The 25,955-nt window shown below is 38.4% G+C and overlaps 2 protein-coding genes and 1 non-coding gene across 13 annotated transcripts in view; all 3 read right to left on the bottom strand.

Annotated features, from left to right (window-relative positions):
- The window catches only part of ZNF143 (zinc finger protein 143), a 45,845-nt gene extending 40,667 nt beyond the window's left edge, over window positions 1-5,178 (bottom strand). For 6 of the 8 annotated variants that reach the window (XR_012675741.1, XR_012675744.1, XR_012675742.1 and 3 more), the window contains exon 1: window positions 5,039-5,159. The gene's annotated coding sequence lies outside the window, so the exon portion shown is untranslated. Of the gene's footprint in view, window positions 1-5,038 lie in introns of all 8 variants that reach the window. The other 2 variants (XR_012675745.1, XM_075163138.1) reach the window with 1 other exon arrangement.
- Window positions 5,179-7,937: 2,759 nt separating this feature from the next.
- The window catches only part of IPO7 (importin 7), a 39,357-nt gene continuing 21,339 nt past the window's right edge, over window positions 7,938-25,955 (bottom strand). For 2 of the 4 annotated variants that reach the window (XM_075163133.1, XM_075163134.1), the window contains 16 exons: window positions 25,415-25,514; window positions 24,264-24,340; window positions 23,792-23,908; window positions 22,926-23,015; window positions 22,231-22,396; window positions 21,397-21,557; window positions 20,393-20,521; window positions 18,745-18,811; window positions 18,541-18,666; window positions 18,132-18,229; window positions 16,604-16,699; window positions 15,380-15,600; window positions 15,071-15,276; window positions 13,614-13,820; window positions 13,151-13,267; window positions 7,938-10,904 (listed from right to left, as the gene is read on the bottom strand). In XM_075163133.1, coding sequence (XP_075019234.1) covers window positions 10,807-10,904; window positions 13,151-13,267; window positions 13,614-13,820; window positions 15,071-15,276; window positions 15,380-15,600; window positions 16,604-16,699; window positions 18,132-18,229; window positions 18,541-18,666; window positions 18,745-18,811; window positions 20,393-20,521; window positions 21,397-21,557; window positions 22,231-22,396; window positions 22,926-23,015; window positions 23,792-23,908; window positions 24,264-24,340; window positions 25,415-25,514 — 2,076 coding nt within the window. In that variant the 3' untranslated portion in view covers window positions 7,938-10,806. Of the gene's footprint in view, window positions 10,905-13,150; window positions 13,268-13,613; window positions 13,821-14,672; window positions 14,963-15,007; window positions 15,277-15,379; window positions 15,601-16,603; window positions 16,700-18,131; window positions 18,230-18,540; window positions 18,667-18,744; window positions 18,812-20,392; window positions 20,522-21,396; window positions 21,558-22,230; window positions 22,397-22,925; window positions 23,016-23,791; window positions 23,909-24,263; window positions 24,341-25,414; window positions 25,515-25,955 lie in introns of those variants that run through there. The other 2 variants (XM_075163132.1, XM_075163135.1) reach the window with 2 other exon arrangements.
- Window positions 22,546-22,727, bottom strand: LOC142088472 (small nucleolar RNA SNORA23). The gene has a single exon (XR_012675853.1). It is a non-coding gene; the product is annotated as a small nucleolar RNA SNORA23 (small nucleolar RNA).

Genomic DNA, 25,955 nt, shown 5'->3' with positions numbered 1-25,955 from the left:
CTTTTCTTAAAAAAAAAACACATTTCTTTATTGCAGACTGACTGGTAATAAATTATTTTTGTTTTAATAGTCAAAAAAGTAAGGATAAATAATTATAATGTGCACACTCAGAAACTGAATGTTGGGCCCAAGATCAGAAAAAAGCTGAACCTATGGTAGGTCATCTGATTTTCTGTTTTATACTTGAAAAACTTAGAACATAATTAACAAAGCTGAAAAAAACCCCAAACCTTTAAATAATTTTTCAGCACACGTCAGTGAGATAAAGCACTAGATTTCATTCCAAGTGGATTTTCCCCCTGGAAGTCACAAAGTGAGAAGCAGACTTAAAGCACTTAAACAATGAACCTATGTGTTTTTAAAACTACCGGCTTTTGGGGTTTGTTTCTACCATCAAATATATATACACAAAATATTGGCTATATAAAGAAGGCATCCAGATGATGCATGTCAGAATTGTATGCAAATTGTATGCAGTAAGAAGGAAAAAAAAAAAAAGGATAGTTAACTTCTGAAGCACTTCAGGAGGCTACATAATCCTTAAATCATAAAACCTCTGGTTATATCGGTGAGTGTTTTAAATAAAACAAGGAACATTTAGTGAATAGGTGAATACTTAAGGGCTAAAAATCTGAAAGAAATTGAGACCAATATTTCTATCAATGTTTTACTTTTGTGTCAAACAGGCTGCTAACTCTCTTAATTGTCAAGAAATCACAAATTGTCTAATTTACATCACCAAAACAGTTAATCCTGGCTGTGCCCCTTCAAATCCTGCAAATCTGCTGAGACTGCCAACAAAACAGGGAATTTTGAGTGGGTTGTTTTCTGTGGTTATGAGTTAATTAGTAATCTGATAACTACACTATAGATGTATCAGTATTAGCCATGACAGTTAACAGCAGTGGATTAGTCTACACTTGTATTTCAGCAACTAAACAGACAGCCTACTGAATTGCCAACCTTTACTCTGAATTGCAAAAAAAAATTACAAGTGTAAATTGAAAAACAGTACATCTAAATATATTCTAATGTATTCTGTGTAATACCATGTTAGTTCAGTATGAAGATAGTTAAGATATGGGCAACACCAACTAACTGGCAAATACAGACCCATCTTCCAATTCTAGAGAAGTTTGTCATCAGAAATGAAGTCTAAAGCATTAAGTGGATAACATAATTTTCCCCTCAAGAAGTGTATACAGAGGAAAACATTCAGCAGACAATAAAATACAGACTGAGGGAAGCACTAAGTAGTTGTAAGTGTAACTCTGATGTCAACTTTGAATATCGCAGAACTTGCTGGAGCTAAATTCCCTTCAAAACCAAGAACTTCATTTATTTAACCAGTGTTATCTTGCTGGAGCAAAGTACAATCCCACTATACGATTAAAAAAGCAGCGTAACCCAGAAAATTTTAGCAGACTAAGTCACTGGAAGCATTTCACTAATTTAGCCCAATTCTGTTTTTAAGTAACTGATCAATAATTCCTGGTGCGCAGAGCAGAGAGTGAGACGACCAAAACCATATCCCCTTAAGTAAATACAACTAAGAGCAGATCAAGTGATAGACTTAAGGTACAGGCAGAACCCCATAAACCCCATTGTGCCACGATGGGTAATAAGGCTTTCTTCCTTTCCTCCCCCAGAAATGTGGTGCCCATGGACAGGCACCTCCCTCAGATTCCTCACTCCATCCTTAGAACAATATCTATGCACACCTCTATTTATAGGAACTTGCATTTCAGAGCTGAATTCTCAGATTCCAGAAGAGGATCCATCTGTTAGTATCACAATCCATCTTAGGGATCCATAAGCTAAGCAGAAACCTTCCTTCAATCTTTTGGGATCTGCTTTGGCACAAGGCACAGGAATATATTATCCAATTCATGCTTTCTTTACCATGTGCACCAATTTACTTGCAGCACAGAAGAGATGAAAAAACAAATTGCCCACCTATTAATGCAGGAAGAGCAGAAAGCATGCTGTTGAGCTGTAGAAATGTACAGGAGATGTGACAATACAGGAAAAAAGCCAGGGGCAAGGAAAGGCAAACAAAGGTTGGCCTGGGATGCTACGGTATGTACATACACATCAGAGGCAGCAGGAGTTTCTGCATGGGAAGCAGAAATCATGGGGATGATCAAGGAAGAGGGTACAAGTCAAAATGCAGACAGGAAAGAGTAATGAAGGAAACAGACTACAAGAGCACTGAGACAAGTTAGATCTTCCTCATGAGTATTTGCATTCTATCCATTGCAATGCTTGAAACTGGAAGAATTGCCCTGATTATCAGGAATGTGCTGTTTGCTTTGTGTGTGGAAACTCATCCAAATACAGCTGAACCCTGCGCTTTGGAAAACAAATAGTTTCACACGTGCCAACTAGACTCGTCAGAATTTAATTACAGTTTCTCAAAGACTGCACCTATGCTGCGCATGTTTTAACCCAAAACTCTTAAGGCCAAGACTTACATGCAACAGCAAGGAAAGATCAACATCCCGCACTCTAAATAAAGCCCAATTACACTCTAAGAGAAGCAACCCAGTTCAAAATGGTCATCTTCTTAGCTTTATTTTAAAACAAAACCCATACATTTTATTAAGGCCAATACATAAGTCTGCAAGAATACACACACACAGAGAGTTTTAAGGAATGCCGAGAAAAGGTGGTGTCCAGGGAGAGACCATTACCACCACCAAACTTAAGCTGAGCAACTCTCAGCCTAATCCTTCCACACATCCAACAGCACTGTAGGTGAGAAGGCAGCCCCCAGACAGCCCACGCACCAGCACAGCTGTGAGCGGGCACAGCAGCAGCAGCCCATTGCTTAGACCTGCTCACTGCTCGAACTCCTACCAATTCCCTTCTCCTGGATAGCACAGGAGAGCAAAACGTGGGCCAGCAGCAGCCTGCTGAGCTGAAGCAGTACGTAATTTGAGATATTCTAGAGACAAAAACAAATTTACAGCCTAATTTTGGCACCTATTACCAGGGAATATTCATCACTTTATTATTGCTGCGCCCATCTCCTCTGAGAAAGGGAATTGCCAGCTCATGAGAGGAATTATTTTGATGTTTAAGCATCAATGCTACACAGGCATGAAGACAGAGTGAAACCTGTGTGACTTTCTAGCTAAAGAAACTTTTACACTTGCTTAAGCAGTTGCTTTATTTGAGCCTTTAATGTAAGGCATAATAACTCTTCCTCAGATAGGATACTAGAAATGAAACATTATTTCATTATAATAATGAGAATAGTTTATGTAAATTATGCAATCAATTTGAAATACATTTCTCAAAACGGTTTAAAATGTTTATTTTTACATCTCATTTAATCTGCAATCTATTACCAAAACAATCATGTATTATTTGACTACATATTCCCGAGTTTCATTTTCTGTAGTGATTCAGATGAATAGCTTCTGACATATATACAGCTTGAAAGCTCAAGACTTTAATGCATGAAATACAAAGAAAGAAGCCATGAAAAGAGTTATGTTGTACTCTGCCATTCTAAAGCTGTATGGCAAATACACGAAGAAGCTAAAATATACTATGCACATACTACTTCTCCTAAAAAGCTACTAGTTAAGGACAAACAAATTTAACTTTTCAGGTACAATCACCTTGAAGCTACAACAGAAATATCTGGTATATAGTCCTCTAAGGCATAACGATGTACACCACCTGAAGCAGAATCTTGAGAAAACTATGAGACAAGAGAAAATGTTTTCTTTGAAAGACTGCAAGGTTGAAGTTTCTGTATCACTGTAAACAGGAATAATGATCCTTAAAAGTACTGGTATCGCTCTGCATATAATGTCAAATGTAATTCTTTGGTAGATCATAGATCAAAACAAACCCTTAAGAGATTTTACACGTAACTGGAGCTGCTCAACCGTAGGCTTGTTTTAACAGAAAATTTAACTTGCATGAAAGTCACGTCATTTTTTCTTGACGAACAAGCACCACAAATAAGACCTTATCAGAAAATAAAATCTTTGCGTTATTGCAGGTAATTTTTCTAGAGGAGTAGCTTCTAGTTATCCTGTTCTATTCAAAGTTCTACACAAGAAAAGCTGACGGAAACGACAAGAAAGCAGGCTGTAAAACGCTTAAAATGATTCTGGACGGCATTTTAGTGAGTTGAAAGAGATGAACTAAAATAGATGATTTCATGAGCTCCGTGCAACGACCTTCTGCGTTACACGGCAACAGCCGCGCTCATGGCGCTACAATACAGCAACGTTAAAAATAAGCAACTTCGTGCAAGAACAGCGAGTTATTCCTTCCCAAACGCGCATCAAGCCGCAAGGCCGAGAGAGCTCTGAAGACAATTGTTTTAATGCCGTTTTGCAAGTTTGCCCTCCGTCAAAATAGAAATAATCACGTTAAAAAAAATGAATAAAATGTAAAAATAAATTAAACCCCAAATTCATGCACGGCGAGCGCCAGCAGCGACCGCCGGGCGCCGCGGGGCGGGAGCAGGGCACGGAGCGCGCCATGATCCCCCCGCCCGCAGCGCTGCCCGCCGCCGCCCCCGCGCCCCCCTCCCTCCCTCGCCACCGCCCGCCCGCGCGGAGAGCGCGCCCGCCGCCGGCAGCCCCCGCCCGTGACGCAGCGGCTAACGGGCGCCCCCGCGCCCGAGCCCGCGAAGGGGCGGCCGGCCGGGGCGACCAGAGCCCCCCGAGGGCCGAGGCGCCGCCCGGGACGAGGAGGGGGCGGCGGGGGCCACGGCCGGTGCCCGGGCCCGGCGCGCCCCGCGGTGGGAGATGCCGGCGGGCAGGCGCGGGCAGGCCCGGCGGGAGGGGGAGGGGCCGGGCCGCGCGGAGCGGGCGGGCGGCGGAGCCGCGGCTTTATTCGTGTCGGTTGGTGCCGGCGCTGCCCGGCTGCCCCCGCTCGCTATCCCTCGCCGCCTCCCTGCGCGCGGGGCGGAGGGCGAGGCCCGGTTCGGCGGCCCGGCGCGGCGGCCCCAGCCGGAGATGGCGGTGGTTAGAATAAGGCACACTGGGTAAAAACACATTTATATACTAACCTCGCCGAGAAATTTTCCAACAATTCCTCCGTCCGACCACCATGCACCAGGACAGGAAACGGCCGCCTCAGCGCCCGCCCGCCTCAGCACCGCCCCGAGCCGCGCGGGCGGGCCTCGCGCCCCGTGCTACCGCCGCTCCCATTGGGCGCGCCGTGCCGCGCGTCACCGCCTCCGCTCGCCATTGGCCGCCTCCAGGCCCCGCGCCAATGCCCATTGGCTAGGCGCCCGGGGCCCCGCCCCGCGGCTTCATGGCGTCTCGGTTATGCTGGGTTCGGGGCGGCCGCTGCCGCCATTTTGTACCGCGGGGAGTGGGACGCTTGTGCGTCAGCGGGGGAGCGAGGGAGCCGGGCGCCATTTCCTTCCCTGGGGAGGACGCCCGGCGGCAGCAGCGCTCGGGGACGCCGCGGGTCCCTCGGCGGGGGCCGCGGGGAGGGAGGAAGCGAGGGAGGGGACTGCGGGGGGCCGGGCGCGCCCTGAGGCGGCTGCCCCATTCAGTGCGGCCGGCCCCCCGCGGTGGGGACGGAGCGGCGCGGCCCGAGGAGGCGGACGCCTGGAGCTGGGCCGCCGGGCGCCAGTGGGGAGGGACTGCTGGCTCGTCTGCGGCCGTCGCGCGGGCTTCGGCCCCGCCGTCGCGGCCCCCAGAGACGGCTCCGGCCCGTCCTGCTGGGCCCGGGGCGCCGCCGTCCCTACGGAGGCGGGCGGGCCCACGGCAGGCGGTGCGCGGGGCTCCGGCCCTTGTTGGTACGAAAGCTGGAGGGAGGGAGGCCGCTGGAAGGCTGCCGGGGTGCGGTGCCCTTGCGGAGGGCCTACTCGGGGTAGGGCGTGCGGACAGGGCTGGGGGGAGCGAGCACCCTGCCCTTCCCCAGCCTGGTTATCTTCTGCCATTTCAGCCCAGCTCTTGTGGATAAGGACTCTGTTCTTTATGCTTGAGAATATTTATCCTTATGTGATCTTTTTGGTATGGAAACATGTAATAATCCAACAACAGCTCTACAGGCAATTAAAGGGTATTACAATTATCTTGGTAGACGATTTTTCAAGAAAACCCAACTGTGCAATTAACATGAGCTATCACCACTGACAGGACAATATGCCCAGCTCTATAGGGCTTGCTTCACCTTTCTGAACATGATATAGAAAAGCATTTCAGATTTTTTGCTTGAAACTCCAGAATAATAGTTCTAAATTCTTCATACGAACAGCCAAAAATGGCTTATTCCTGAAGAGGCCTAATACAGAGCAATTTTCCTTTCTTCGTTTCAAGTTTTCCTTCCTGTTTCTTAATTGGAAACTTTCACCCAAAATACAAACTACAGCCATCAGTTTGATATGAGGTACAGTAACACTGAAACACCCAAGATAAAATTCTGTTCTGGGTTTACCAACTCCTCTATGTTAATAGATGACCTGTTAATCTCTCTCAAATCCTACAACTCAGTACTTCCCATTATGAAGTGCTTTCTGTTTCTAGCATCAACATCTGAGAATGGTTATAAAAAGCAGAAATACGCAAAGCAGTGACACACCATTTAATAAGCTACATATTGATTGCAAAGTAATTTATTATCAGTGCCACACCAGACAAACGAAGCTTTTCCACGTTCCCGGTTCTGGGTATGTGGAAGGTCCCACAGAGAAGAGAGCTGAACCCAGCTCAAGGGACTCAACTCTGGCTTTTATAGTCTGTAACAGCATAATACAGAGAGCCTTGGACATTCCAAGATTTCCTCAAATTTTGATAACTTTTTTTTTTTTTTACCACTGCATTCAGGTTAAAACTTGAATAGTGGATTGAGCAGAAATGCAGAACTGTAGCGCTCTTCACAACTACATTTTTTAAAATAAACCAAATGCCCTCTTCTGCATAGATTTTCAGAAGCAGTGTTCATCTACTGCTGATCATACACCAAAGACAAAAACTTAATTAGTAGCCCAGGTCATGGAAGACTGGTAAAGACATTTGGACCAGCATTGCCTGAACTTGGCCACATCTGTTAAATCAAAACCCACACGTAGCCAACGCTGGGTCTACCACCAATACTGACTTTGGAACCACGTCCTTCCTCCTGGAGCCTGCAGCACCGAGGAGCCATCCCCTCAGCTGCGCTGCTGGGAGCCATCAGCGAGCATCAGTCCCACTCCTGACACTGGAGAAGGATGAGCCGCGTATCCTGGTGTTCAATACACACACACAGAGCGTCAGCAGGGGTATGACTGCCTACAGTATGAACTGCTTAAGTACAAAGTGCTTATACTTTCTGAGCAGCATCTCAAGAGAGTTACAGGGGGACAAGTTCCAGCCCGTGAAGTGAAAATGGTTAGCAAGAGAAAGTACGTATGAGAGAGGACTGAAAGGGAACTTGACACAAATGTGCAAAGACAAAATGTGCTGAGAAGCTTCATGATGTTTCTACTCGTCAGGAACTGATAGTCGCAAGAGGAAGAAATTTCCTTTAGAAAAATACAACTTAACCTATAAAACTTAGCAGGTATCAATTACTAGGCACAATTAAAACCATCTGCATGTTTATTGTCAGGTATTCTGTAATTAATCCACTGCAGACTTCTTGAATCTTGCAGTAGTAATTCTAGGCTACAAGAGATTTGAACAGAGCTTTGCTGTACTACGCTGACACCTATTAATAATTCTTTTAAGATAGTGATTTAGGAAAAAAGGGTATTAAATTACCCAGTATGTCAACATTTTAAAAAATAGTGTATGACACAATCCTTTTGTATTTAACACAGTTAAGAGAACTGGGGTTGTACCTAACATTTCTGCTTGAAGAAATATTTTAGAGAGGAAAATACAAACCTTAGAGCTATGTAACTAGAACAGGACTCCCAAGTACTGTAAGAATACAGCTACATTCAAAACACCACACTGAAATAAGTGAAGGTAAGGATTTGCTTTAGATGTTTATTAATCCAAGGAGATCTTCCATAATAGAAAAAACAGAGGCTTTAAATTTCCCAGCTCTTCCTTTAGAGTTGCATTATCCTTGAAAATGGAATTGGATAAGTGCAAGTTCTAGGAGGAAGATCAATTTTAAATTTGACATAAGTGTATCACTGAAATTGATATATTGCATCACAAAATGCACTATCACCACCAACAACAATGCAAAATTGTTTTGCAATTTATATAAATACATTTCTTGGAGCAAAGGAAAGCAAAGTTCTAGATCCATTCTTAAAAAAGATGCTCCTTGCTAACCAGTCTAGCGACACATAAAAGCACCCTTGAAGTAAGACTGTATTCCTCACACCAAGATAAAATTCTTCCCTTGACTTGTGACTTGAAAAATATAACTGTTCCAGAAATGACAATGGCACGAAATTGGTGTTTTTTCCCCTCATTTTTTTCATCTGCTTTGAATATAGAGCCTTCTCACTGTTGCTCTGTCGTTATCTTCTGCCATGAGGCAAAAGCGCCTCATCTGTCCTAAAAGGTTCTCTTACTTTTTTTGGGATGCATAACAAGATAAGCAGATACCCAACAAGCAGATGTTCAGAAATTATTTATGTCAAACTGGGCATTTTTCAAGGTCAAGGAATGCACAGGAAAAGGCATGCTGTAATTATGTCTGTCACCTTTTTCTACAAAAATAAAACCTTGTCTAGAGATTATCTTGAGGCCGGAGTAGACCTGTACGTGCTCATGAGTTACACATTTACAAAAAAAAGTTCTGCTATATGTACTTGGCCAGTCAGCTAAAGATTCAAAAGTACTACCGTGGTTCTCATACCACTACTATAACGGATACTCTGATTCAAGGCTTAATTTTTTAGGCTTTTTCACATCAGGTGCAATATCCATCCTTTTAAGTCCACAATTTGCTTTTAAAGTATCCCTTTGGTATTCGGCTAGGGCAACGTGGCATTATAGTCCTGGCTCAGTCTCTCACATTAGCACTCTGTGCGCAGGGAATTGTATTTGCCGAAAAAAGGCAGACCAGAGAGGAGTGACTGGAAAAAACCATTACACCTGCCCAGAGAAGCGCTAGCAGTTGTGCAACAAATGGAAGGCAGAGCAAGGTGCTGGTCAGCTCGTCAAGGAAACCCCAAACCACGAATTCCTGCTACTCTGCTGATGCAAAAAACCACACCACACAAACCAATTTTCTGAAGACTGCATTTTGAGTATCATAATATATATATGTGCATTTCATTTTTACAGATATAAACTCAGTTTATTTTTAACCTGTATTTAAATTTTGGAGGCTTACATTAAATTAAGGTAGCTTGTTTAATATCAATTGTAACAGCAGGTGACATTTTTATATAAAAACAGCCAAAAGAAAAAAAAACACCAAACATTTGATTTAAAAGACCTGAAACCAATGATCTCAAGGCAAGATCAAAAACCTATGGATTTTTGCTTTTAGAAAAGAAAAAGGGGGCATTTAAGCCAACCCATTCATAGCATCTCCCTGCTGGCTTCTTCATACAGTGGTTTTGATAGTGGTCCCAGAGGGAACTGTATTTTGCCTCTCTAGCTAAAATACTAGTTACTATAGCAACTTTGAAGGAAGAAAATTGTGGCTTCAAAAACGAAAGATTGGCAAAACTTCAAATACACTGTCTGGATCAGGCAGACAACAGCACACACTAATGCTGGGAGTGCACAAAGAGGGGGAATGAAATGCAAGAGTAGCGCACCTGCACTACCACGTGCTGGAAAAAGAGTATTTTGCAAAATTAGGGGAAAAAATTGCATTCATAGATCATAGCCCAGATTAGCCAAATTAAATTGTTGTGTTTTTAATAGATTGCATATATAGATGTTTCATCCACACATTTCAATCGACTCTTAAGAGCAGAACTTCACATCTTATTTACCTGCTTTAGAGAAGATAACTTTTTCCTCAGTGCTTACAGTACACATTTGTATCCAAATTTCACCTTGTACAGTGAGATCTTTAAGAAAAACAAAGGACACAGAGGGTGGTTGTTTTTTTTTTTTTAGCAGCAATGAAATATCACTAACCCCTTTTTACATAACCGAATTCAAGTCACAACCAGAGGTGACTGCACCACAAAGTCACCAGGTACAAAACTGCTAGTTCATTTTAAATTAATAACTTGAAATTATTTTCCCCAATACATCCCTTATTTTTTATTTTTATTTTTTATAAACAGCAAACATTTTGCTATTTTTGTACATAGGCTAGCAGGCTTGTTTCAATATGAAAGTGCTAATTCATTTACAGATTTATCAGTTATGTAGTGCTACATTAAGTGTCCAATATTCTACATATGAACAATCTTGATAAATGGAAATGATGAAGATTAAGTAAGGCTATCTGATTACCTTATCTTATTTACATTACAAGAATAGACACCCAATAGGAAGGGAGAAAAGGGAAATAAATTGGGCAAATACTCATACTGCCACAGGTGTAAAAATTAAGTCTGCCTTCTAGCTTGTCCTGTAAATGAGACATTTTAAATAGTCCTGCAGCCCATGCCTATTTTTTTCCTCAGAAAAAGAAAAGCTGCCTTCATGACATCCCCTCTCGATTTCCGATTTCCAAAGTGTGTCATTTGAAGCTTTAAATTCAGATTCTTCCTATCTTCAAAAAAACCTCTGGTTTGCTTTCCAGTATTAGGTTGCATGATCAGGTCCCACTTCTGGGGCTTTTTTCCAATCTATTTATCAATTAGTTTAGAGTGAGTTGTAGATAACATGAACCAGTTCTGGAACCACTATTGGGAGGAACACAAGCTCTTCACTACAATCACACAGTAGCAGGAAAAGTGATAATTCAATTCATTCCTGGGGCAGGGCCTCCAAAATTAAATGAAGTTGGCACAACTGGAGCATTGAATTTGTATCCTCCATGCTTTTCAATCATTTTGGATTCTAAAACAAAACAAAAACAGAAGGAAGGTATTTTAGTGCGTGTGTAGGGGGGAAGACAGATTAAGATTTTGTGACTGACCATTTTGAGTCTCTCAGAGATACAGGTTTAACCTGGGGTTACCCAAGAAAGTAATCAGCACCCACAAAGTGGAAATGTGCCAGGCCCCAAACAACAGATGGACTGATTATTCATTTATTTATTTTAATCTCTCAATATTGTTATAGCTATGCTTAAATGGATTTATAGTTAAAAAAGCCCACACTTTAGCTTTTGGACATGAGTACGTAATTTTCACATTTCAGAAACAGGACCCGAATGAATGCTGGATTTCTAAACTTGCTAACAGGTGCCCAATTCTTTCTGATTAACATTAATAGACTTTTCAGTCAAATCAATAACAGAGCACATGTACAAAAAAGCAGTACACAGATATTAGCTAAATTTTCAGTGTTCCTATCTCAATTCAACAATATAAGCAGAAATAGCCACTGAAGCACCAGAAACAGACTTTTTAGTATACACGCATTTCCCCCCGCATACCCAAGCAGATAATTTAGGTTGGTTACTAGACCATATAATATAATTGTGAGAGAAAACTACCAAGTTTATCACTTTTCATTTTCAACCAAACCTTAAGATCTTTAGGCATCTGAGGTCCCCATATCCATCACTGCAAGTAACTGTGATAATTAAGCTGTCTGCTTTTACTAGCTGCATATTCCGTCCTTTGAAGATTATTTTAAGGCTGGTTTTTACAAGCTCTCATACACGGACAACTGAAAATTAGGTTGGTAAAGAGCAGATAGAAATGTGTATTTCCATCTACCTTTACTACAATCTAGATAATGCAGAAGAAGGTTTATATTATTCCCAGCTCAAGATAACAACGCTTATTAATGTTTTATTTCCAGTCTAAGAGTTTTCTCCGACCTCAAATTAGTTGCAATCTCTCTTTTTCTGGGAATACAGGACAGCTCATATTATCTAGAGGATCTGCATTTTGTCTCTGCTTCTTTGGAAACAGGCCAGAAAAATGTTGCCATGGCTGATGGAGAACATGACCTGGGGAGCATCACTTTGTTCCCTCCTGGCTCCACAGAGCACAGATGACAAATCTCTTAGCTTATGGAAATTCTTCTTAGCTACATTAATGAGAAATAATTATATTCCGAATCCTTCTAACAGGATGTGCCCACGTGTGGTAGGTAGCCTAAATAGAGTATCAGTATGCTCTGATAGTAGCAAGAATTTCCTATAATGATCTAGTTGCTTAAGTTAAACTTCAAAATCTCAACCGAACTTGCTCTATGAATAAGCAGCTGAAAAAAACCACCCAAACCATTCTTTTTCATAAAATGCACAAGTAGTATATAATCTCATCAGTATGATGTCTAGTGCTTGACAGGGTTCACAGTGAAACTATTTTATAACCATTAAAAGTGGACCATTCTGGACACTTAAAAGCTTTGTGAGGTAATTTAGGCTGTTTTCTGACAAAAACTACTTGTAAAATGTGCATTCTTACTACCAATCTTTTTACTGAAAGATTTCTGAACTTCTATTTTGAAACATCTTGCATTAATTGCTCAGTAAGATGCAGGATATGAGACTGGACTGATCACTCAAAATTCAGCCTTGACTTTTATTGGCTTACTCTCAAACACCTGGGAAAACTTGGGGGGGAAAAAAAAAGAAAACTGAAGATCCGCCCACTTCCTATATTTTTAAATCTGTATTATCTGTATTGAAGAATAACAATCTGAAATATTTAATAGGCTTAATAATGTAGCTTTACGGATGGATACTACTTCCATAATTTGGTATTTTCCCATCCATAGAATAATTGTCTATCCCAGTTGGACTAGTTCACATCAGGAAATAATTTGTCAGCCACTTAATGTGTTTGTTACCATACCTAGAGTTCATCCACCTTCAGGTAATCAAATCAATTGTTTTCAAATCGAAGCAATTATAACAAATATGCTTTTATTTACTTGGCCACTTCATTAAGACATTTCTATCATTCCTTACACCTGTGGTATGCCATACAATTTGTGCATTGAGGCTTTGTGACCTGACAATCTTAAAGAGATTTCAAACATCTCTGGAGTGTAAAACAACCCTGCTTTGATGAAGACATTATCAGGCTTGAATTATAGGCATTTTCTGTATTATGCTTCTCGAGCACATAAACAGCATTCAAACAGTGAAAGAAGCAATTAATGGTATAAAGGGGGAAAAATACCATGTGCTGCCCGCCTCTGATCTGCCAGAGTTGCTATGTCCTGCAATTGTTTTCTTTGTTCTTCATTAAGACCCTGTGTCAAAGCTTGGTACCACACAGGGTTACGATTCTGAATTGCTGCAAGAGAAAGAAAACATAAACAAAAGGAAAGTGTTCATTAAAACATTCTGTAACTCAAAGCTTACTAACTCACTAATAATATTATGTTAGGGTTACATAATTCAAGACATTTAAAACACTAATACAACCTCTGACCTCTTCCCTCCCACCATAAATTCATTCAAGCGTCTCCCCCTGCTCTGAAAATTTAATGTTGGCTTCCCCTTTCCAAAGAACAAACTTGTTCAAAGCACATATTGGAACCTGTTTGGAAGCTTTCAATGGGTTCTAGTTTACAATGGTATACACCAAAATTAAGTTAAAATATAACTTGTTGGCCAGGAAAGGAAATGAAGTTACTTACTCTGAAAAATTGTTTTAAATATTTGATATTCATCAATAGGGTTGTCTTCATCATCAATAATTGTAGAATAGCCTTCCAAAGCAGTCTCTTCAGCGTCATCTTCTTCCCAGTCTTCATCATCTCCATCTTCGCCTGCCTGTTTTGCTAGAATTTCTAGATATTCTTGACCATCTTCATCAATATCATCTTCATCACTCCCCAGTTCCTCTGAGTTAAATATCACACATACAAAAAGTTTATCTCAAGAATAGTAAGAACAGCTCTTTAGGTAGATGGCTGATTATGCAAAACAGGCAGTAGAACTGAGAACAGTATAGTGCAGACTAGAAAGGGGGAAGCTCATTTAACTCCTCTCCTAGTGCCATGGTCTTTCCCCCAGTCAGTCTTCCTTCACTTATACTAACTGTGTAAGTAGGAAAGGAAAATGTTATTGTCACAAAAACATATATAGAAAAATGTATATACAGATAGTTTGGAACAGCACTTGATAAAACTTTAAGCAACGCAATATTCGTGCTCCAAAGAAAGTCTGAAATAATTTGATGAAAACACTTGTAAAGGCACATGCAAAAGGGCTGTTGAAAAGAATGCTTGAGAAATACAAAATGTAATAGCGTGAATGATTTATAATGACAATAGTCTGAAGAGTCCAGAATTCAACAGCAGAGATCAAAAAGAAACTGGGCTGTGAGTAGACAGATGAAAACCACAGATATTCCTTTGAGTGTGGAAAACTGTTCCAAACAGTCACCCACAAAGACCCCAGCCTGATAATGGAAAGATAAAAATAGGGAACAAGAACTAAAAGCTTAACCAGAGTATAGGGAAAGGTAGAAGAAAGAAGTACGGGAAAGTTGTAGGTAATTTTGAGCTTCATATAAAAAAGATGGCAAAAGATGTGGAAGTTTGTGAAAAGACTGTATGAAGAAGAAAGTCTGTAAAGGCTGATGAGGTCGAGATTACATTAGTCCAAAGCAAAAAAAAAAAAAAAAAAAAAAATCACAATAACTGATTTTCAATACCCAGCTAAAACACCAGCAGCTCATGGGACAGTTTGTAATATATGGTCCAAACTGTACAATGGATTAGAAGGATTCCTGGAAACTCCTTCTACTGACTCTTACCCCTCACTCAAATGGGAAACATGCCCCAGTAATAATTCCTTTCAGCAATGACACACACAAAAAGCTAGCTTGATGTGACTTTGAAGAGACTCAGCCTAGGAAGTTAGTTTTTAAATGGCACTGGAATGTAAGTCAGATATACTTGAAAGTCGTTAAAAGATGTCCAGTGTACTACTGCAGCTTCTGATTTTTGGAATTAGGGAACTGAAAAATTCCACAAAGGAACTCAGATTTTTGGAATTAGGGAACTGAAAAATTCCACAAAGGAACTCACCACAAAGGAACAGAAAAAATGAAAAATACAAAGTAACAGTGACGTTTCAGTTACCATACCTGTTTCCTCATCTTCTTCAGCTTCGTCATCATCATCGCTGTCATTTTCATGCTCTGCATGACAGGCATATGCTCTTTTTAATCCATTAAATAAAAGGATAAAAGCTGGCAGGATCTGGCCAGCAACTTGATTTAAAACCTGTGGTATTTGCTCCAGATCAATAAGAGCACACAAGCCAAGCACACACATCTTTCTATCATGAAGCCTACAAAATAGGAGAGTAAAAAAGTTGCAAGTTTTTTATGATTTACAAGCAGGTAATATAGAGGTGTATCACGGAGATAATCTTCAAAATTAGAAACACTTACCCCAAGAAACAGTCCACATCATTAAGCCACTGTGTTATGAAGTGATTAGTGACAGGCTCCACATTATTGGGAAAACGAAGATTTTCCAATGTATTTAATAGTAAATGAGGATTGTAATACAAAGCAGCTATGGCAACCTGGAGGCACATTGTTCGCAGTTCACTTGTTTTCACTTCTCTGGTCAATCTCTCTAACGCAGCTTCCACAAATAAGGGGATGCACTGAAAAGTGAGAACCGTTACAAATTTAGTGATCAAAAATAAATTTTGTAGTTCTGTATTTCACACTAAAGTTGAGAAATGTCTGGCGCATTAAGACAGAGGGCATAAAATGGGAATAATTTTTAATTGCCAGCAGAAGTCATGTACAAAGATGAAATGAAAAGGTGAAAAGATTTAATCTACTCTGAGCACATGGATTCTGTGACATCATGCACAGTAGATGTAATTCTTGGTTCTATAATCCTGTGTTTTAAAAATGAAAAATAGAGGAAATGTGTACACTAGGAAGTCCAGAAAAATCAACTTAGTCTTTTTTAATATCCACAACAAAGTCAAGAGATATTACTAGCATTCCAAGAAAACAGCTATTCAAAGGAGTAGTCTCTTCAGAGATCCCACACTGAAAAAAAGAAATTGCTATAGAAGATTTTCTTTCAAATAAATTAAAAATTAAAGTTTCCAGGGACCATATCCACAAGTATTAAAAAGCATGCAAAAAATGTTTAAACAGCTATTATACAGTGCTTGTCACTTGTACACGGCGAAGGCACACAAATTCATCTCTCAAATTCCAACTTCCATATGTGCATAATGAAGTCCCTGGTTCCTCTATGACATTAACTGAGATTCTAGGAACTTCATTTTCATTCTTACTTATTTCAAGGCTATTAACTTGACAGGTTGAATAATTTTCATTAAATATTCACTAGAATTAACTTGGAATATAATTAATCGACTTTTAAAACCAAGATGCTCCTAAAACAGTACTCTTCCAGATTCACAAAAACACTTGAGTTTTACAGTGTCCTACATTCTGGAGACAAAGTGTGCAATAACTACCTCTGCAGTGCTGTTAACTGAGTAACACTGAAGTAGAAGACAGGATTATTAGTCATACTACACAAACTTCTCGGAACAGAACTCATGTTAATACATAATCAATTCATATTTGAGAATAAAATCTTTTTAAAATATTAGTTATAGCAACAAAGTTGTTACCAACCTGATCAATGCCACGCCCTTTACACTGAAGAATAATTACTTCTAACAGCTTTGCTGCATGACATTCTGCATCTTCTCCAGCAACTCCTGTAAGGACCTGAAAAATAACAATTACTATTGATGATATCCCTTCAAGAAGTATTTTCTATATACTGCTTTGCTTTGAAAAGCTGATATAAATTCACCCACTCTACTACAACGCTAGCATAAACATCCATCAGTGAAGCAGCCAAATCTAGAGCAATGGCTCAGTGTCACAACTAGAGACTGAAACATTGCTGAATGCGGGTAAAACTAATCTACGTGTACAAATATTCAATAACTCTATGGATGCAGAGCTTACAACAGTACCTGTATAAACATCAGCTGCCATTTTGCAAAACTTTATTTCCATACACAGAACAAAATTTTTTCTTATGCATTTGTGTACTGAATTTTGTAAAAATTGTATTTACAAATTTGGGATATCCAGTGGGAGACCACGCAATACCTAAAACTTCTGTGTTAAAGATTCACTGTGCTCAGCTAATAAAACACTAATCACTAAGAGGTTATAACAGGCTAATTTTCTTTTTTATATATAAAATGTTCAAGTACTTACAATCAGCCTAATCAGCCTGGTTGCAACTTGTTTTCAATAAAGGCTGGCAAGAGTTATTCACTATAATATTTAAACATCTTCAAAAGAATTACTCAGGAAATACCATGGGCAGGGCAGCTGACAGTTCACCATAATTCTTATATAGACACAACACACATGATATCCAGAAGCGGAAAACTGAAATCCCCCCAAATTACTATTAGAGATTATAAAATATTAACACCATCTTATAAAGAAGTATTCAATTCCTCACATAAGGCTAACATTCTGGAAAGCTTTGTATTCTACATACTGATTGGATAAAGAAAGCCCAGTTAGTGGCTACCTATAATACAGAGGAGCTGAGAAGCTAAGTTAAATACAGAAACACTGCGCAAAAGTGACGGGACTGAGTCAGAACAACTGCATCCTGCTCCCAGCTTTCATCACTGACTTGGCATGAACTTGGGAAAATAACTTCCTATTCCTATCCCTCTACTTTCCATCCCTACTTCATTTGTTTTAGCTAATAGATTTAAGACCTTTAGCATATATATGATATGTAGTATCCTAGCCTAGTGAGGCTACAAATCTCAGATAAAAGAAACCATCTACCTTTTGCAATATGCATACATGTTTTGCATGCCCGTATGCACAAAACATGCATGCTCAAAAAACTGGGTTGTTTAATCTGCTTTTGTTGTGTATGATTTTTTTTTTCCCTTTTAGCAAAAGCATGCATCTGAAACTTGATGCAACCTCGTTATATTTCTCTGCAATAACTTAATAATTTGTAGAATCACAGAGGATGTTAAATAGCATAATGCTTTAAGAGCAGACGTCAAAATTCTTCAGTTTCACAGTCTGCTGCTGTGGAAAAAAGTACCCAGTTTAACAGTGTATTATTTCAGAGATCACAGGTTTTGTTACCACAAAGGAATCTACTTACCTTTTTGCACATACTGTAGATCATTTCAAGATATTTTGTGTCTGACAGAAGTGTATCTGTATCAACAGTAACATAATTATGCAAGAGAGGCATCATGTCTGTATTAAAAGAATGATCACAGTTAGATATTGTTTGCATGTTTTATTAGACGAACTGTTAAAATCAGATTGAAATCTATGTATTAATAAGTTAATTACAGTTCTTGCTTAATGTCTGTCAAGATAAGCATGCATCTAGTCATAGATGCCTTAGCAAAACAAGTCAGGTTGCAGTAACAGCAGAACAAAATACTTCAAGCATAACCTCACTGCAGTGTTCTCCTAACATTTCAATCAAGATGCTATTCATTGTATGGTTGAAATCTCATATATGAAACCATTTGGCTTTCTGATTTATTTGTATTACTTACCAGTAAAATAATCAAAGCCATCCTGCTGAAAGACTTCAAAAACAAGAGGAAGAAGCTGCCACATTTGTGCAGAAACTTGTTGACAGGTTAGACTATGAGCCAAGGAAAAGATCTCCTCATAGAACTCTAAAACAAACAGAAACTAGGTAAATTTAATGCCAATCCCATACACTTAAAAAAATAAGCCAACAAAAAAACAGATACCTAATACATGCTGCTGCAAAACTGTTCCAATCACTTGCAAACAGATCCCTTCCAGCTGCTGGGTAATCTGAAAAAAGGAGATTTATGACTGTTTTTAATACTTTGGAGTTGAAATTAAATACATTTTAAAATAAAATTACTGAAAGCAGTTTCTATTTATACAATATAGTCTTCTAAAAACAATTCAAAACTACTCATATTTTAGAGCACTCTTAGCTAAGGATTTGTAAGATAGCTTTTAATATGAGGTGGTTTTGGAATATTATTTGAATATTGGAAGAATCTCATTATAGCGTATCTTTTAAAAAGAAAAGCCTGACAGTAACCCTCTGCAATAGTTCAGTCCCATTAAAACACAGTAAGTAAATGTATATATCAAAGGGGTAAGCAATGGAAGTTGCAGGAAATATTTGCTGTCCCAGAAAAGTGAAATTTCAAAAAACAAAACCAAAATGAAATAAATACCAAACCACCTCCCAAACCTTGCTTAGGATGTTCATATGGTATTGTGGACAATCAGTCTAAATGCCAATTACAGATTCAGACACCCTTCCCAATTAGTATTTATTAGTCCATGAAACAGCTAACAAAACAGTCATTAACCTGTTCAGGGCACTTACCTTGGATAGGGACAAATAAGGGTTGAGTTTCTGGTCTTAGCTATGCAGAATAGGATTTGAAACTAACCAGCTAAATACCTTATCTCTTGGAACACTGGTCATCCTGTGTGAGATGTCTCTAAATATAAATGTTTACTGATCAACGTTTTACAATTGAGTTCCTCAGGACTAGCATATTGTTACACAAACTTTTCATTTAGATAGCAAGAATTTGCTGACAAAAACAAGTACATGAAAAGCTTGCTGAGCAGCTTTAGCAACAAGTAATTGAGCCCAACTCGTCCTTGGTTTATTGCATGGCAGCACTGGATTCCGCCCTTGGGCATTCAGAATGCATATTATGCTGCTTCCTTAGTAAAATCTTCAGAGCCCTGAGAGTACAATTTATTACTGAACTGTTTAGTCACTAAAAAACTATAATGTATTTGTCAAAAAACAGTAGCTGATTTTGTCAAGACGGATATAGCAATAACATCTTTTGAACAAGCTGCACTCTGGACAGAAGTTAGTCCATTCAGTACAACAAAACTAAATAACAAACTTTTTCATCACACTGGAGAATTTTACAGTGCAGATTAGGCAGGTAAAACCCTATCATTTAGCGTAGCCACAACAGCTGTATTTACAGACTGATTCTGTTGCAGAGCAAACTAAGCCAGCAGAATCAATGTTCAAAGCTATCTGAAGTTCTATTTTCTTTTTTCAGACCTTATCAAATCAGATGGGTTTTCCAGCTGAGCTGACAGAGTTCCATCTGTTAGAGACAAGTTGCTTCCACCTATTCCAACAAGAACCTGGATTCTTATGGGAAATACTGGGGCAACGTTTATGCTCTATTACTACACGTATTATGTTAGAAATGTGACACTGTTACAACTTTGTTGGTAAGTACTTCACTGTTTTTTGTTTTAAGATATTTTTGGCTGAAAGGACAGTTTTTCAAACAACAGTATCAGGAATACTGGAACCACGAAAGACTTTCAGTGTCTTAGACAATACATATTAGCTTTAAAGTAATTTTTGCTTACTTCCTTGTGATCTTCAACTACACTGAGAAGTGTATCAATAGTGTTCAAGATTCCCATTGCTGTCACTGCTTTATCATCACTGCCCTCTTCATCTGGTCCAGTCTGGATCACCTGATTAAATGTCATTGCCTGCATATAATAGCAAAACAACCCATAAATATGTCATTTAATGAGGACATGCTTGGAGATGAAGAACAATTGTGCACGTCTGGTATTCTACACAATTTAAGAAGGACTTCTGCTAAGAAAACGTGTATGACTATTAGAAGGTGACTGCTCCATTCCAAAGTTTGTTTTCAAGATTGATAAAATTTGAATGTTAAGCCATTTGAGCTGTCATCCTTTATCCATTCATGAATAAAAAGATCTAAATGACATTACTTTCCATGCAAAAGAATACATTTTCTATGAGTAAGTTTTTCTGACACAAGGTTTAATTGGTAGCTGAACTAGACTGACCACTTTGCAGGCATTCCCAGAGAGGACATGCAAACAACTTAGTTTTAACTCCAAGGCTAGCACTGAGCTGACCTTTGCTTTTGAAACCATTAGTACAACTTACTAGATATGGCCATTGAAGCTCTGAACTTCTCCTGCAGATTCAATTTCATTTTCACATTACATACAACAGAACATATTTTCACACCAAACTTTTTATTAAAAATCTGCTCTTTAATTTCCCATTTTAAAACAGAAAACCTAAGTCACATTGTAGAGACTACCCAAAATGTGCTACCAAAATGAATTATTAACACTATCAGGAGAAAATACGTACAAAGATTTCTCAAACATTTCTACAATCATTCTTAGAAATTTCCATTTAGTTCAAGTTATGAAGCCACTTTTGAGAAAAAAGTGTCTAAATGCAGAAGAAAATTACTTGTATCAATGCACTTAAGCAGACTGGAGTAACAACAGCTATTGATTGATGGACAACTACCTTAATTTTAAATACCAATCTTTCACATATTAAACATCTTCCTAAGTCACCAGAAAGTTCTTACCAAATGCTGTGTCATTTCTACTGCAATTGGGGTAACTTCTTCACTATATTCACAGATCATCTTCTGAATCACATTAGTAAGATCATCATTTTCAGTCTCTCTTATAATATGAAGTAAAGCTTGCATTACAGGTCTAATGAATGGAGTAATATATTCTTTAGCTGTAAAACAAGTGAAAATACTTGAATTTACATTCTTACAAAACTACAGTATAAGAAAGCCAATATATACTTTATGAATACTTAGTGCTTCAGCATTAATATGCCAAAACAATGGGTAGTATAAATCATTATAGCAATACTAACATTCAGAACAATTTTTTTAATAAAAATGTATACCAAAAGGATCACAACTGAAGTATGAAAACCAGAGTTCTACAGTCTTTATTGAATGCAAGATTACTTATGAATACAAATTTTAATTGCAGGAATGGGTACATACACATTTTTGTCACATTAGCCAAAGTATTTAATATAGAATTTATGTTTGCTTTGTGGCTTTTATGCCAGCTTCAGGAATACTAAGCCTGCCAGGATAAAGACAACTTTTTTTAAAAAAATAAATTTTAACATGAATGAATGTGTGCTGAGACAGAGATGCTTATATTACCACTGTATTTCCGATTGAATGATTAGGTGCTGTAAAACTGGATTTATTGTGCCATGAAATGGTGATAATGTTATTTATAAAAAATATAAAATTTTCCAGCTGGAAAATTACAATAAATGATTACAAGATTAACATCACGAAAGAAGAGAACAAGGTTCCCTGAACATTGCAATATTAATGCCTATTCCATTAAAGCTTGCTGTAGCTTTAAGAAAAGAGGGCTACCTTTCTCTTGATTACTGATCAGAACTTGAAGTGCTATTGCAGCTTCCACTTTCACAGGCATTTCCCTATCATCTATCAGACACCGTCTTGTGAGTTCTAAGGCTGTCTGAAGATTCTGGTCACTCTTAAATTTGACTTCACAAAAATAATGAAGAACCCAACAAGCCTGAAAAAAAAGATATTGAACAAATTCAGAGTTACAAAACCTACAAACAGGATTATCGACTACTAGTATACCCATAACCTACAAAAATTATTAAATCTGAAGTACAACTACTGTTGAATAAAGATACTGTAAAACTTCTTAACAGATAAAGATGTTTGAGAGTGTGGAGGCTGGCCAGTGGGAGGCTTGTCTTTCAGACATCACTAGACCAGTACTATGATCTCAAGTTCATCTTTGGCCACAGGTTTTGTGTGAGCAGTACAGTCTAAATGCAAAACACAAATAGACCATACCACCAGACACAGATGGAAAACTATGCACACAATTCTGCAGCCATTTTAAAACTACACAGTAGCTATCTATAATCACACATAAAGACTGATACTAATCTCTGAAATAATCATACAATTTATTACAAAAAGGTGCAGGAAGGAGTGCATTTGTTAGAGGGAAAAATTTAAAGAATATTCCTGAAGTCTTCAGTTGGAACAGACAGCGTATCTTAACGGTAAATCTTACACTTTCTTACCCGTGCTCTCATGTAACCCAGCTCACTGCTGAAGAGAGGGAACACGTGATTCTGCAACATATATTCCATCTGATCTTTATATATCTTCTTCTGTTAGAATATGAATAGAAATACATCCGTTTAAAACTTCATATAAAATGCATTTCTAATCCAGTAAAAAAACGTCACATGTAAAAGTGTGAACAGCATAACAAAACCCTCAGACTTTTAACTTCCCCCTTTATTTAAGTCCATTAAGCAACAATGAAATCCCATATTAGTAATTAAACTTGGATCCTACATGGACTTTTATAGTCCTTTCAGTTAAAATAGTGACACATTTTTCCTGTCATTTTTTGACTCCTAGAGACACCTTTTGCTTGGCAGTACATTACTCTGGTATCAAAAGCAAAAGCGGTCAGGGAAACTGAGCTGTGGTCCAAATACAAGTCCATGCCCTGCATCTTTCTTGCTACTATTCTAATTGAGCAAGGTTGCTAATTTCACTTTATTTCCTCTCTTCTACATTCAGAAAAGATCTCTCTAAATCAACAGCCTCTTACTGGATGATTTTTTTTTTCCTTCCTTCCACAAAAAAAGGGCATATAGTTAAGTGTGGCACAGGAAACGGTGTAGCAATTCTTAGTAGAAGCAGAGAACTTAAAACAATAATCTGAACTTGAACATGACCTAATAAAACTTATGTCATTAAGCTGACAACAAAACCAAAACAATTAAGTTCAACAGCTTTAAAAAATCCTGGCAGTGATTCAACAGCTTCTAAACTCAAAGAGCTACTCTCATTTTTTCTAAGATACTATATGTGAAAGAAAGGAAAGGAGGAAAAAAAAAAGAACCAGAAGAACCACCAGATTTGTTATGCTTACTTTTAGGAGAATTTCAGCCAAAGAACCGATCATATGTAAAGCACCATCTTTCTTACGAGGGTCAGCATTTGGCTCCGTAAGGATCTGGTAACAAAAGCCCATTGTCTTCTGCAAGACCTAGATTACATATAAGGTTAGTCAAAGTATTTCAATTGTCTCAGGTACCATTCTCAGGGCTCTGAAATGTTTAAATCTCTAAAAATCTGCTCCAAGTCTGGAATTTGTATAATGTTTTATGTCTTTGTTATAAACACATAACATTCTTGATAGATAGGTCCTAGGGGAATTGGCAAATACAAAAATCACAAATAGACCAGTGCAAAATAAATTTGAGAAATGATAAATTTTAGTCTACTATGATATGACAGAGAGCAGAAAAGTAAAACTTTTATTAGTAGCTCTTTCAGCAAATGGAAACTATAAACTAAATCTAGCTAACATTGTACTTAAGTAAAATCCTTGAATAGCTTACCTCTTTCCTTTTACTACATGATGTAAACAATAACGTCTGAGCAGCAGTTGTTGGAGAAATGAAGTCTTCAAATACATCTATTAAGTAAACATATAACAGCTATAAATTTTGGTCCTTTACTACAGTTCATGATCCTAATGTAATCTAATGATTTAATATGAAACAAAAGAGCAGCAATTTTCCTTTTTTTCAGGTGGTTAATCATGCTTTCTTACTACAGATATTCCAAGGCCAAACAACAGTAACACAAGGTTGAAGATTTCCGATACATACGTTTCACCTTTTTCATGATCACTGGCTCTACATGTCTAATTTGAAATTGTGTGCCTTCCTTATTCTTAAGAGAAATCTTTTGTAACCGTAGAAGCAGACACAGCAGCCGATTTTTGACATATATGTTATTTGCTGTACAGGCAAGCACTAACTGATTTGAGTTAAAAATGCTCAGTTTCTTGTTTCTCTGCAGCAGAGGAGTATCACAGCCTTGTATAATACCTGTACTGTTTACAGGTCTGCCTCTGACCTGAGGGATAAGAAACTCCCAAACCCATCAAGATTCCTTGTTCCAGCCACATAAAAGTTCTAGTGGAGGAAAGAATTTGTTCAGAAAGTCTGAAGTCTCTTCCCCAGCCTGAAAGGACTGCATAGACTTACTGTAAACCCCAAAAACAAAGTAGCAAGCCATTGGAGGTGCAATTAGACAAGTCCGGAATACTAGGCTTACTTCATAATGTTTCATTTATCATTACAGTAAATCTGTTCTGAACTGCGCCATGTGTGAAATTCCTTAAGATCATAAAAACTCCAGGGCCTGAAATATTAGCTGTTGTAAAGCATAAACTTTCAGTAACACTAAACTTATGTGATTATTGTTAGCAAGACCTGGACTGTTTGACTTACAACAAAAACTTTGTAACTGTCAAAATTAGCTACTTTTTCAAGTGCCATTTTTGACTGTCATATGTTATCTGTCATTTCCACCAGTATATCTAAAAGTTAACTATATGAAGTTACATTATTTAGATAATACAAACTGTTTTTCTCTTTTTTTTTTTTAAAGATTAAAGCCATCTCTATTTTCACAAAAAAATGTAAAAATCCCGTCCTTGTATGAAGTAGTATCTTAACATGAGTAGATTTCAAATTCTCACCAAATTTCATGCGAATATATTCATACGGATCTTCTTGCCAAAGCTCTTCATCAGCATCTGTATAGCACATCAATGGAAAAATAACATCTTGGATAATTCCCTGCAATAAAAAAAAAGTTGAAAACAGGCTAGCACTACTAAATCAATCTCTATATTCTGTCCTGTATTTCACAGATTTTGTCCATCCTGTCACTCGTCATATAAAATGGTAACATTCTAAAACTATTTGGACATAGTGGATTTTATGTGCTACATTACAAAAGAGAGATCTTTTAACTTAAGGTAGAGCTACAACACAGCGCAAGCTATTAGATTTGCTTTGGATAATGGTATGTGGAGATGATTCAATGCCATAAATTCAGTAGTTAACACCATCTTCAAATTTGTTGTGTTGTTGTGTTACACTGTAATCCTTAATATATTAAAGCACAAAGGACCGACAGCAAAAAAAGCAATTAGCTAGCTTTGCTCATGTATCAAAGTAACCTTCACCAAACAGGCTTAAACTCTTTCCACCAGCAATTTATAACAGAGGTCCATA

Source organism: Calonectris borealis, chromosome 14 (assembly GCF_964195595.1).
Source record: "Calonectris borealis chromosome 14, bCalBor7.hap1.2, whole genome shotgun sequence".
Lineage (NCBI taxonomy): Eukaryota > Metazoa > Chordata > Aves > Procellariiformes > Procellariidae > Calonectris > Calonectris borealis.
This window is presented reverse-complemented; position numbering and strand designations above follow the sequence as displayed.